The 12,957-nt window shown below is 38.8% G+C and overlaps 1 protein-coding gene across 1 annotated transcript in view; it reads left to right on the top strand.

The window, feature by feature from the left end:
- Positions 1 to 12,957, top strand: part of COL9A1 (collagen type IX alpha 1 chain) — a 67,768-nt gene that overhangs the window by 51,381 nt on the left and 3,430 nt on the right. Inside the window, exons 29-36 of the mRNA XM_057418820.1 lie at positions 857 to 910; positions 1,657 to 1,728; positions 5,045 to 5,080; positions 5,197 to 5,241; positions 6,626 to 6,658; positions 8,802 to 8,948; positions 9,943 to 9,997; positions 11,724 to 11,912. Coding sequence (XP_057274803.1) covers positions 857 to 910; positions 1,657 to 1,728; positions 5,045 to 5,080; positions 5,197 to 5,241; positions 6,626 to 6,658; positions 8,802 to 8,948; positions 9,943 to 9,997; positions 11,724 to 11,912 — 631 coding nt within the window. The remainder of the gene's footprint in view (positions 1 to 856; positions 911 to 1,656; positions 1,729 to 5,044; positions 5,081 to 5,196; positions 5,242 to 6,625; positions 6,659 to 8,801; positions 8,949 to 9,942; positions 9,998 to 11,723; positions 11,913 to 12,957) is intronic.

The following is a 12,957-nucleotide window of genomic DNA, read 5'->3' on the forward strand; positions in this document are numbered from 1 at the left end:
TATATATGTATCTGTACAGGTGAAAGTAAATATATAAATCTTATTGAGCTGTTCTGAAAGATTTAATCATAAGAGACAGAACTCTTCTGATAAATCTAGGTCAGTTTGAAAATTGTTTAATATATTTGAAAATTTGACTCAGTGTCATCTTTACCCAGGGTATATATTCAAATGGATGCATTAAGAAACAAATTTACAACACTAATGTGAATATGACGATCCAAATGGATAAACATATCTGAAGATACAAAGTGAAAATCCTGTAAAAATTTATACTTATCACTACTATGAATGGGGTTTATTAAAGGTTACTGTGCCCTGTAACAGTCTAGACTGTGGGGATTTTTTTTTGTTTATTCTGTTTTTTTTTTTTTGTAATTCCAATGAGTTTGTTAAGCATGGCTTCAACATACATTTCATATTTGTCCATTGTTTGTGTGGGATCATGGGCTTTTAAGTATGTGGTGCAGTTGATGAAACTAAGCAAAAGTCTATAGCTAAGCACACCCATCAGAGTTGTCTTAGTGAAGTAAATATGTTTGTGGCAAGTAATTCTCAGGTGCAATCCCGTGAAGTGGCCTTATTTCTACATAATCACTTGTCAGAATGAATTTGTCGAATCACTTAATGCCAGCTAAATATTGTACACCGTTGTTAACTAAAAATGTTTGTGTTTCTCAGGAAGTTTCACTGGTTTTAATACATGTCATATTTTTTTGCCCTGGTAAATAGAAGTCTTGACTAAAGCAACTGCTAAGTAGTATAATTAGCTAAGCATTAAGAAAAAAGTCAAATATTATTCCCTGTTCACAGGAAATATTTCAGGAAGTAATGATGTCCTTCTATTTCCTCTAAGGGTAGCAGAGGGGAGCCAGGTCCTGCAGGTCCTCCAGGTATACCAGGGAAATGGGTAAGCATTTTATTTACGTATTGAGTGCTCATGTTTACTTTCAAGGAGCTATGGTATCATCTGGAACTACACTTACGCATTTATCAATGCGGGGAACTGAAAATAACATTGAAATGAGTGATTGTTGAGTTTCTTTTTCAGTCCTCTGTGACTGTGCTAATATTAGAAAATGCTGTTTAAAAGTATATGGAGATGTGTGTTATTTTTTCTTCTATTAAAATAACCACACCCAAACATAAATCCTGTGATGTGCAAAGCTGGGTTGCACACTCTTCTGTGGGCTGTGTGTACTCGGGGAACAGGAGCGGTAAAAGACATGCCTTTCTGCTGACAGCCATGTGAAACTAATGAATGGAGCAGATTATGAATGCTACCTTTTACCAGTGCTCCAGCAGTATTTACACAGTCACAGTCAGAGGTATATCTGGGGAGGTTTTTGCTGAAAGAGCCTGCTGTTACAGAGGAATGTACAGATTTCAGACTGCAAGATCTTAGGAAATCTTTTTAAGAGAACCAGACTGTTACTGAGAGAGGAAAGCCCTGTAAGCCATTTCTCTTCTGTTTGTCAGCAATAAAATCAAAGTAAGATGCTGTTTAAAGGGCTGTATTTTGGATTAGCTCTGTTTTCAACAAATTAGACTGTTCTGGGAATAAGATTCTGCCCCATCTGCTTGTCAGAGCATGACCTTAAGTTGTTCATTCTAAAACAGATTGGGTAATTTTACACCCTTGACTTATTTTCACAGGGTCCCCAGGGTGATATTGGACTTCCTGGACTGCCAGGTCCTCCAGGCCTACCTGGTAGTAAGGGTGACCGGGTAAGAAATGCACTCATACATACAGGCTGCAGTTCGATGTCAGGAGTAAATACAATAATTTGAACACTGTTTTTTTTTTTTGTTGTTTTCTTCATGAATTAATGTTTGGATTCTTGTTTTGTATGTGGATCTGTCAACTGCTTGAAAGTGGTACTCAAGGTGCCCATTAACTACTTAAATATAAACACATAAAATATACAGGAAAAGTCTTGACAGTGTTACTTAAGGGACTGAAATAAGATTACTGACATAAATTTTTTTTTTGTTACTGTTTTTTGAGTTTGGATCATTTAAAGACCTAAATCGTATTGCAAATCTTTGAATCAGCTGGATCTGAAATTGTAAGTCAGGGCCTCTGGTCACTTCAGAGCTTTGGCATGTCAGCCCTGGTCTACAATAAATACAATGCCTTTAACGTACATCTTAGGACCTGCTATGGAAATTGACAGGCTAATGGAGCTATTGAGACATCTAAGCATACACATAGAATTGCAGGATGTAAGTACCTTTTCTAGTGTTAAAAGGGAAGAACTGGACCCTGGGGATCTTGCATGCCAAAAGAAGATACCTTGTTTTGCTGAATAAATGTCAGTCAAGACAGTATTATAAACCCCCAGATATTCCTTATCTTGCTCATAGGAGGCTACAGAGAATAGAATTCCCTCACCAAACTTCAGGCATCTTTGTTACAGAGACAGTTCTACACTGTTTTTTATCTTTCTTATTTGAGAAGTACTTTAGTATTAAATGAATTTAGCTTGTGAAGTGTCTCTTTCTTTCCCCTGACAACCAAAGAAGTAATAGAACTTCTATAGTCAGTAATAGTCAGACATAGGTATCACTGCTGTAGATGTCTTTGGTTGACAAAGGAATCCTGGTTTTGATATGCTCCTGGTATACATTGTAGAGTGGCTAGATATGGCTTGCAGTTGGTTTTGGCAGCTTTTAAAACAGGCTCAGTACTTAAAAATAAGTCTCAATGTCTTTGTTGTTGTTAAGGTGGGTTTTTTTCATGTTTTTGTGGGTGGGTTTTGGTCCTGTTTTCTTTTTTTTTTTTTTCTTTTTTTTTAATGCTGAGGTCAGGAACATGTTTCTAGTCAAATGCAAGTGTTGACAGAAAGCAACCTCTTTTTATTAGGTTAGTAATGGTTCATACCTTAGACTACTCCAGGGGCAAATTGAAGGTACCTGAGGTAGCAAATAACTAGCATTTGGTGCAGTGCTGACAGTCTCCCTCCAATGATGCCTGATTTTCCTCATTAACCTTTCAAAGGGTTTGGACCTTTAGGGTGAGAGCAGGTAATACAGGTGATAGAATGGGATTCATTTGTTGGGTCGAGTCCTAGGTTTAAGAAGACTCCTGGACCCGAATAACTGTTTGCTTCATCTCCACTGAACATTATTTGGTTGCTGCTGCTCAGGCAGGTGCGCCACTAATTTTAAGTTTCAGTTTCACCTGGCTTTCTGCCTTATTTCTCTTGTAGGTTTGCCAATTGCAATGGATCCCAGGGACTGGGTATCACAGTATATTGCAAAGCACCATCCTAAGGTCCTTCATTCTGTTTTAGTGATGGGTCTAGCTATTTAGTGATGGGTCTAATGCATCCATCATAAAGCTGGCATACTATAGCAGAGATACCCATATAGAACAATGTTACAACAATGGATCACACATTTAGTGAATCTTAGAGTGGTTATGCAGGTATGCTGTGGATAATGCCAAACCCCAGCATTCACCACTTTTTATTCATGTATTTTGAATTGGTTTCAGATACTCTGGTTCTTTCTGTTTTAGTAAATCGATCAGCACCAGTCAAAACTTTACAGTGTTAAATAGTTACTGTAGCCCCAGGTACAGTTTTGGCTGATGCTGACCTGCAGTTTTGCAAACAATTCCTGGGCATGGTTTGGGAGGAATTTTTACAAACAGATAACCAGTATGTCAAAAAAGTGGATATTTTCATATTTTGACTACTTGCCCGATTGTCTGCATTGAAATTTTGGGAGCCAATGTAAAATAGATTCAGATAGTTTCAGCTGTGATTTTTATCTTTGCTAATACAAACATTATAGGCCAGGTTTCCAAGAAGCAGAGGCTTCTTCCATCTCAACCATATCTATTGGCTGTTTTGTTGCTCTAAAGAAGAGTACATGGAGAAAAAGAACCACCAAAATGCTGTTAGGCTGGAAATCACGGTATTTTTGTGTGAGCAACTGGAAAGCCTTAATAAGGCACAATTTTGAGAACACTTGAGACAAAATAGTTTTGGCGTTGTTTGACAAAGTCAGAATGTTAAATAGGTCTGTGTTTTCAACTGCTTAGCTTTGTGGATAATTTAGTATTGCCTCTTTGTCCTCAGGAGCATAACAAATCTGAATTTATTAAACTGTAGATGTTACACTGGTTTGAGTGCCTAAATCTTACGTGACTTAAATGGATCTCTGAAATAGGAGACAATATGGTGTATCTCTGTCTTAGAACAAAAAATTATGCACAGTTATAGTTCTTTTGGAGTGTATATGTTTGTGCACAGACTGCAAAAGATATTTAAGGATGGTACGATTGGTTTTCTAATAGAACACAAATACTAAGACTTTCTTAAATAATACACTGTTTACAAGTGAAATATATTTACTATAGAAACAAATTACATATGTTGAAATTAATCAGGTTTCTGCCTGTCCACACAGGTATGTTTTATTAAAGGATTCTAAGATGAAACATTACGTATATACTTTTTTTGAAGGATGATCAATTTCAAAACTCAAATCATTCAGCTTTAACTATAATAATCAAAACTGAAGAGACAATTCAACTAAAAAACATTGAGAATTGAAACAGCAAGCAGGACAAGATTGTGACTGAGCTTCTGGATGTGCCTATGCTTTTGACACGTTAGCAGGGCTGGTATGGCCTACAGCAATATGGAATACTCAATAGGACTGGGAAAAGTGATATACTTACTGGATTTTTTACTTATATCTTCTAACTAATTTGCAGAGCAGAGTTGTAGCAGCTGCAAGAGCACCTGCCATGTAAAGGGGAGATCCATCTCTTAACAGCCAGAATCTGTACCATCCAGTGCGGCAATGTGTTATATGTTCCACGCTATTACTCACTGTCAGTCTGTCACCTTAATTGTATTGTAAAATTTAAGTGCTTTCATTTTCAAAAGTTTGCAGCTTTAAAGGACCCTTGCATTACTGCTAGATGGTAGGGGGGATTGAAGATCAGCTAATATGCTATTGAATTGCAGTTTCAAATTCTCTATTATTTTATTATTACTAACTTTTTTCAATTTCTTCAATCTTTCAGGGTTCAGTGGGTGAACCAGGGCCTAAGGGTGAACAAGTAAGTAATGTTAGAGATCACGGTACTTTCAAGTCACACTACTGAATGCTGTAGTACATTACACTGACTAGATTTGCAGGCTGATAGTGCATCTTTTTTTTTTTTTTTTTATATAGGGTGCACCTGGAGCAGAAGGAGATGGAGGAGAAAAGGGTGACTTAGTAAGGCATTATTTTCTATTCACCTGATCTAATATTTTGTTGTTGTCAATTAAATCTGTAAAGTATTGTTGGAATCCTTCAAGCATATGTTTTGATTGTTGAACATCACATTTCAGTTTTATGCTAACTGGGCATTGCAGAAAGCAGCAGTTTATTAGCCTGGTCATGCTATTCCTGCTGGTTTGAAAGCACTCTAAAATATGCGGATTCTATTAGGTGTAGAATGCAATACAAGCTGCCTTGAAGGAGGGGTGTATGTATATATATATAGATATATATGTAGAGATACAATAGCTATATAAATATACCTGTATGCATCCATACACATGATAAATTCTTGGTGTTTGAGGCAGTGGGGATGAGAATGTAGCTTAATACAGGTGAAACAGGAGCACAGATAAAAAAATATCCTTAATAACTTGATGGAAATACTTTGTATTATCTTTATCTTCAGAAATAAGATGTAGCAACTGACTGTTGGGGAGAGAGAGAATGGTTTGGGAAGAGGCTGTGAGGCTGTGACATTGCTGGAGGAATGGGTTGTTTAAGTGTGCTGCCAGTCTGTTTTTAAGCCAGTAACAATTCTTAACTTTATTTCACTTACCGCATATTCATTAAGAGGCAAAGTCACCTTTCTGACCTTTAGAAATCAATTCACTAATGGTTTTTAGGAACCGCAAAATACAATTTTCAGAAATCTCTCCTGGAGTAGTATGAAAACACTGAAAAAGATCTAATCGATTTTGTAAGTGATTAAGAGATCTTGAAAACTTTTCTCCCCAACTCCCCCAATTCAGAGGGAAAACTAACTAAAAACTTCTGAATACTGGGCCTGCCACTCTCAGTCAAGAGAGAGATGGATTTTGGGTTTGCTCAAGACAGGAGCAAGGGTGCTGGGAACTAAAGCTTCTATGTATTTGGCTTCTTCACAGCATGTTGGGTAGACAGTTGCCTGGTTTCTGTTGCATTTTTTTCAGGGCTAATACAACACTAAAATATCTGTAATTGTTACACTAGAAATTCCTGATTAAATAATGCTTCCTCTAAAGGTTTCCAATAAATATACTGTTTGAGATTGTCCTGTGCAGTAACTGTGCTTTGAGAGGTTAGAGCCATGAGTCTAATTCTAAGACAAGCAATACGAAACCAATTATAATAAACATGCTTTCCTAGTTGAACTTTACAGGAATGTTTTTGAGAAAGGAATTATACAAAAAATTCAGAAATTGAAGTTTTATTTCCAAATGAGTTGCAATTCATTTGATGTGCCAATTTGTATAAATCAAATCAATATGTAATATATTTTTTTAATAGTAAAAAAAAAAGGTCAAGTTTACTGTAATGGATACTCTCTTCTAATGCACTTTGTCTTATTTTTGCTTAGGGTGATATGGGACTGCCAGGAGCAAAGGGAGCTGTAAGTATAATGAATAGCACTGTTACAGAAGTACAGAGATCTAGTAGGTCAGGTAGATGGTTTTCTGATTTAAGAAAGAAAATACCAGTAAAGAGCTGAGCTGTTTATCACAGATTAAATTGAATGAGCTCCAACAGCATTTCTTCTGTTTAAATTTTGAATGCAGTTAATATTAAAATGCACTAGCTTTGGAAAGGAATTCATGTCCTGAATTGCAAGCTCCATAAAAGAGAAGCACCATTCAGCAGCACTTTTCTGGCCAACTAATATTTATTTATTTATTTATTTATTTAGGCAATGAATGCACTCTTTGTGCAGTAGGTGTTGTACAGAAGAGAGGCTTGGTGCAGTGGCTGCGTGTGCAGCCTGTAATCTGTACACTGTAAAAGGCTGACAGCAGGACTGTGGTGTTTGTGAAAGCAGAAGTATTTTATGGCCCAGATTCTTTCCTCTCTTCTATTTTTTTACATTTTATTTAGAAATTACAAAATGCTGGCTTTGATGTGGGAGGTGAGCAGAAGCTTGTCAGTCACAGGAGAAAAAGACTTTTAGAGCTGAACACATTCTTTTGTTGCAGGATCACTGAAGAGTGGGGTTGTTACAGCAGCTGACTGAGCTATGATGCTAACATATCAATAGTTCTTCCTGCAGGGAATTGAGGCTGACAGTGACAAAAAAACCTCTGCTTGTGTTCTCAGTGGCCTGTGTGATTTTGGGGCTAAGCAAATGCAATCTAAAGAGTATTTACTGCCAATCAAGATCTTATGAGAAGGACGTCAGGAAGAGCTTGAGTAGAGGAAAAATCTGTAGTAGTATCCGCCTAGATTTTAAAAATCCTCTTCTCTTGATAGACTCCAGAGTGCTTGTCATCCTAGTGAGTACATACATCAGGGAACTTGGTAACTCCCCAGGCTAGGCAAGAAAGGAATGACAGCTTCCCGGTGTATAGCCCACGAAGGGAATTTTGCTGTTGTCTTAATACATCTATTGAAGCATGTCCTGGAGTTTTCTTCTGATGAGGGCAGCAGTTTTACATGTCGGAGATGCAGCATAGCTGGAACTGAAATGACTCCATCTTGTGGATGTCGTTGATACCACGGCTAAGCAGTCACCTCTCGAATTACCTCCTTCAGTAGGGTTTGTTTTGTTCTTCCCAGTAGATTTGGGAAGCCATAAGTATGTAGGACATTTTCCTGCTTCTTTAGGGTTTTGTTATGGCTTTTGTTTGTTGTGGTTTGTTTGGGTTTTTATTTTGTGTTTGGGTTTTTGTTTTTGGGTGTGTTTTTTTTTGTTTTGTTTGTTTTTTTAGGGTGTTCTTTGTCTTTGTTAGCACCGCTATGGTGGTATAGGTCTCACTCTGCATCATATTTAATCTCTTTTAGAAAATTTACCAGAGTGGAAGCTATAGCTTTATTTACTAAATGTACTTAAGTGGAAATATTGATGAGGCCATACCAATCCTTTTGTTTCCCATGAGCCAGGATGCTTATACCAGTAAACCAGCTCTTTCTGTCCCTTCTCTGAGTGAACTAAGTCACTATTGCATCTGTTCAGGTGGTTTGTCAACATCAGTTTGTGTGAGGATGTTCCTCCCCCTGTGCCAGCAAACTCAAGCGTAGTCACTAGAACTTGTGTGCAGTCAGCCCTGGCTCTGAAAGATTAAACAAAGCAAAAATATGTGTTCCCAAGCATCCTGGGGCTAGGCAGTACAGGCTCATACTGTGGTATTCTCTGTGAAAGAGCACGAAAGGCATTTGGAGTTGGAATTTTTGTAATTTAGGGAGCATTTAAGATCTCAAAAAGTTGCATGTGACATGCATGAGGGCAGAAGTAGAAACCAAGGTCTGTTCCCTGACAAAAAGCCCCGATATTTTGTGCATGTCACTATGGATTTGCCTTTTTGACAGAATATCTTATTATTCTACTTACCCCCTTTAAGAGAGGAAAAAAGATTTGTTTTTATGTTTATAAATCCCAAACTGCTGATGCCAGTCACTCATTTAAAAAGCAGCTGTTCAACAACTCTACATCCCAGGATTCATCGCTTTGCATTTGTGAATACCTCCTGTCACCACTTTGATGTGTTGGAATGAGTCTAACACTAGTAGAGCAGTCCATTGAAATGTCTCTCTTCCATTGTCAGGTTGGTAATCCTGGAGAGCCTGGTGCCCGGGGGCCTGAGGGAAGTCGGGGACTGCCTGGCATGGAAGGGCCACGAGGCTCACCTGGACCACGAGGTCTGCAGGGTGAACAGGGTGCCCCAGGTCTGCCTGGCAGCCAAGGGCCAGCTGTAAGTACTGTTTTCATGTAATTGGTATCTATTAAACACTAGCTGTCACTCACCACTCTGTTTGTTACATCAGGAGATGCATAAACATGCAAAACCCAAGAGCCACAGGAGTTTGAAAAACACTGTACCTCATAACAGACATGACAGACACATCTGTGCACCAGAGAAATCCTAGGGCTGTATGCAGTTAGGTCCTTGGGTCCTCAGCTTTCAGTTCAGTTCTATTTTTTCATGATGGCCCTAGTCCTCCAGGGTGCATGAAACCATGTTTGATACATGGTGTATACACATAGTATCTACCTTGCTAGTCAAATTGACTTCAGCTGGAGCAGTTGCACTTGCAGGGACTGGAACACATCTTACTGACTGGTGTACTGAGTTTGGCTGGGATAGAGTAGCTGATACAGGACTATGGTTTGGATTTGTGCTGGAAATGGTGTTTATAACAGAGGGATGTTTTAGCTATTGCTGAGCAGTGCTTAGGCAGAGTCAAGGCCTTTTCTGCTCCTCACCCCATCCTAGCAGCAAGGAGGATGGGGGTGCACAAGCTGGGAGGGAACACGTCTGGGACAGCTGACCCCAGCTGACCAGAGACATACCATATCATATGATGTCATGCTCAGCAGTAATACAGGGAAGGTTGGCAGGGGGCCACTGCTCAGAGACTGACTGGGCATCAGTCAATTGGTGGTGAGCAATTCTTTTCATTTGCATCACTTGTTTTCCTTGGGTTTTATTTTTCTCTCTTTGTTACCCCCTTTCTCCCCACTTTTCCTTACAATTCATAACATTAATGATAAAAACTGGTTTTGGCTCAACCCTCAGGTTTTCTCACTTTTACTCTCTGATTCTGTTCCCCATCCTGGCTCGGGGGGGGGGACTTAGCTGCTGGCTGGGGTTAAACCATGACAACTGGATAGCAATTTTTGCATCAGGCAAGCTTATAAAATTTACTGTGATATCAAGTCCTAAACTCTTATTTTTTTAATCCTAGGGGAAAGAACCAACTGATCAGCACATTAAGCAGGTTTGCATGAGAGTCATGCAAGGTAAATACGCTAAACATTATTTGATGTCTCTTCTGCATTTAAATCAGGATAATCTACTGCTGTAGAGGAAACCAAGATTTTCCCACTCCTACCCAGAACAAATAGCGTGGCCTCAGCAGGGGGCTGATTCCTACCTGTGAATGTGGACACAGTATGAGAGAATATGAGAAACGAGTCCCTTATTTATGTATTTTGTAGCCACATTGAACTACCTGTTGATTCCACACTATCATTACTGTAGTAACCAGGCCATAGACATGTTTTTAAGAAATACATGTATTTTGTTTACAAACCACTTGCTATATTTATATATATAAAAATATACAGCTTCACTGAAAGCACGGTTGGCCATTTGTACTCACAAAAACACTAGTAGTTTATCACAAACAATGTGCAAAACTTACTAGTAGTTTATCACAAACAATGTGCAAACCTATGTTCAGAGAGGGGTTTTCTGGAGATAACATACCATAAAATGAAAGCAAAAGGCAGATGTTCAAAAGCTTAATTATATTTTCTTAGTTCTTGACATACATAGAAATTGGGAGTTCTTCTATTACAGTTGGTTGCATGGGATTTACTGAGTTAAAAAAATTTATGCTGCCCTGTAAGCACAAAAGCGAAGGACATGGGAAAAATCTAGGCTGTCTTCATTGCACCCCTCTTGAGAGCCCCTATACTTATCAGTGCTGTCGTGAGATAGGAAGAAAGATACAAATGAGCCCCTGGAACCTGCTCAGCTTGAAGACAACTGTAATTGAAGTTCACCTGCTCCATAGGCTTTGCTTACAGAGTGCTCTCCTCACTCTTCCTGATGTATCTGCTGGTTATAGCTTCTGTTTTATTTCAGCTCCTACCCCACTCCCCCCATCATCTTACTATTCCTTGGTTCTGGACACAAAATAACTAGTCTTGCCGAGTCACGCAGACTTTATAGCAAACGTCATATGGAGGTGTGTGTGGTTGTATCTAGAGAAAGTTATTCTGAGGCATGCTTGGAATATGAATTCTAGAATGGAAATGTTAAGGAAAGAGAGGACTATTCTCCTGTAGTGGCCTGAAAAGGAGGGAGGAAGAAATGGGAATATCTAGCTGAGGCCATTCTGAGGAATGGCAAGCTGATCCTATGACTAATGAAAAGCAAAGTTCCTGCTGATTTACCTTAAGAAAAGGCCAACATAAAATGTTTAATTATATATCAAATTTCAACTCATGAACACCAATTTGAGGGTTTCTTTTCTCTGAAAAAGGCCTGCACTTACCAGGCCAACATAGACAACTGCCATCCTGCTTCTCAGCTGCTCCTTCTTGAAAAGATGAATCTTGACAGGATCAACAAGTAGTAACAGAGAGATTTGCTCTTTTAAGAGGCAGCAATGGCATGAATAAGTTTTATTGTTAGATGGTTGAAATCTAAATGCTGTAGAAAATTATAAGGACATTTCTAAATAAAAATATACATTTGAGTCATTTAATCCATCAAACATTATATTTTTAAGATGGAGGCTTCAGAGTGACCAGCTGCACAGTGTGCCTGTGCAGTTTGCCACTGGTAGTACTAAGTACATCTTACGTGCAACAAACTTTGTAAATGGGATTGTCTATCAGGAAGGTGCTGTGCTGTAATCTCTCAGTTTCCATAGCAGAGAATACACCTTGTTCTTCAGTGAACATGAGAACATTCAGGTACACTAACTGTTTAATTCTGTCCTACTATTCATTGCAGAACAACTAGCTCAGCTGGCAGCCAGTCTTAGGAGGCCAGAATTTGGTGCTCCAGGTCTTCCTGGCCGACCAGGGCCACCGGGTGCTCCAGGACCTGCTGGTGAAAATGGCTTCCCAGGGCAACATGGTCCCCGTGGCTTGCCTGGCCTTAAAGGTCCCCCTGGTGAGATCGGTCGTAAAGGACCTAAAGGTAAGAAATTCTGTAACTGACCTTCATTTATTGACTGTCCCAGGTTGGTGGGGTTGGGGGGGAGGTTGGGTTTGTTTGGTTTTGTTTTTCTTTTTTCTTATTTTTCTTTTGGTTTACAGGTTGTCAATGCACATTGTACACTGTGAAGTGCAACAAGGTCCTGAATCTTTTTGCTAGGAACCTAAGCTGTTTCCTATAACTGTTGTCTCAATCGCCCCAGTGATAAAAGGGCACATTGGCCGGGCCTCAGCAAGGCTTGTTTATAAATTTCTTTTTTTGTCATCAAATCAGTTCTGTAGCAGGAGACAGGATGAGCATCTGCCTTAGACTAGAAGTAAGCAGCTGAGTCACATTCCTAATATTAATTTTCCCTCTCACGGACATTTGAGGTTCGTGCTTTTTGCATGCTGAGAAGTTCTGGCAGTAATTTTCTCTTTCCTCCACTCAGTCTGGTTGCGACCCTCACTTCTGCAAGAGTTAGGGTCCCAAAAGCTAACACAAACAGTCAGATTCAGTCACTGATCTCTTAAGTCTATCCAGTTTCTCACATTACAAGCAACTGATAACAACCTGCCTCTTATTTGGGTATAATACCTGAGCCACTTAACATCATTCCATCATGTACCACAATCTGTTGATTCTTTGGAAAAGACAAATCCACAGTAAAATTGACTTACCTTACATTTTACAAAAAAAAAAACAAAACTTTGATCTAAATTAATCTTTTTTGTTCCTGCCTGAGAGGCTTTATACTCCTCCAGAGGATTACAGAGTAGAATTTTCTGCGACGTCTTATGGCCACTATGTATGTGTTAGTTTCTATTCAACAGTCAATTTGATTTGTTTTCTTGAAGGAAGGCTTTATTTAAAAACTGTATTTCTGCACAGAGCTGGTCTGTCACTGGACTTTTGTCTTGAGCTTTATTTGAAAGTAAAATTGGGAAAACCTTTGAGAGAAGGAATAGAATACAAACCAAGCCAACCTTAACAGCTTTGTTGCTAGAGCTCTGTTACTATTTTCATTTAATATAATGGCATCTGTATT

This window comes from Pezoporus wallicus, unplaced genomic scaffold, assembly GCF_028554395.1.
Source record: "Pezoporus wallicus isolate ANWC-B61680 ecotype Strahan unplaced genomic scaffold, APGP_CSIRO_Pwel_v1 contig_4901, whole genome shotgun sequence".
Lineage (NCBI taxonomy): Eukaryota > Metazoa > Chordata > Aves > Psittaciformes > Psittacidae > Pezoporus > Pezoporus wallicus.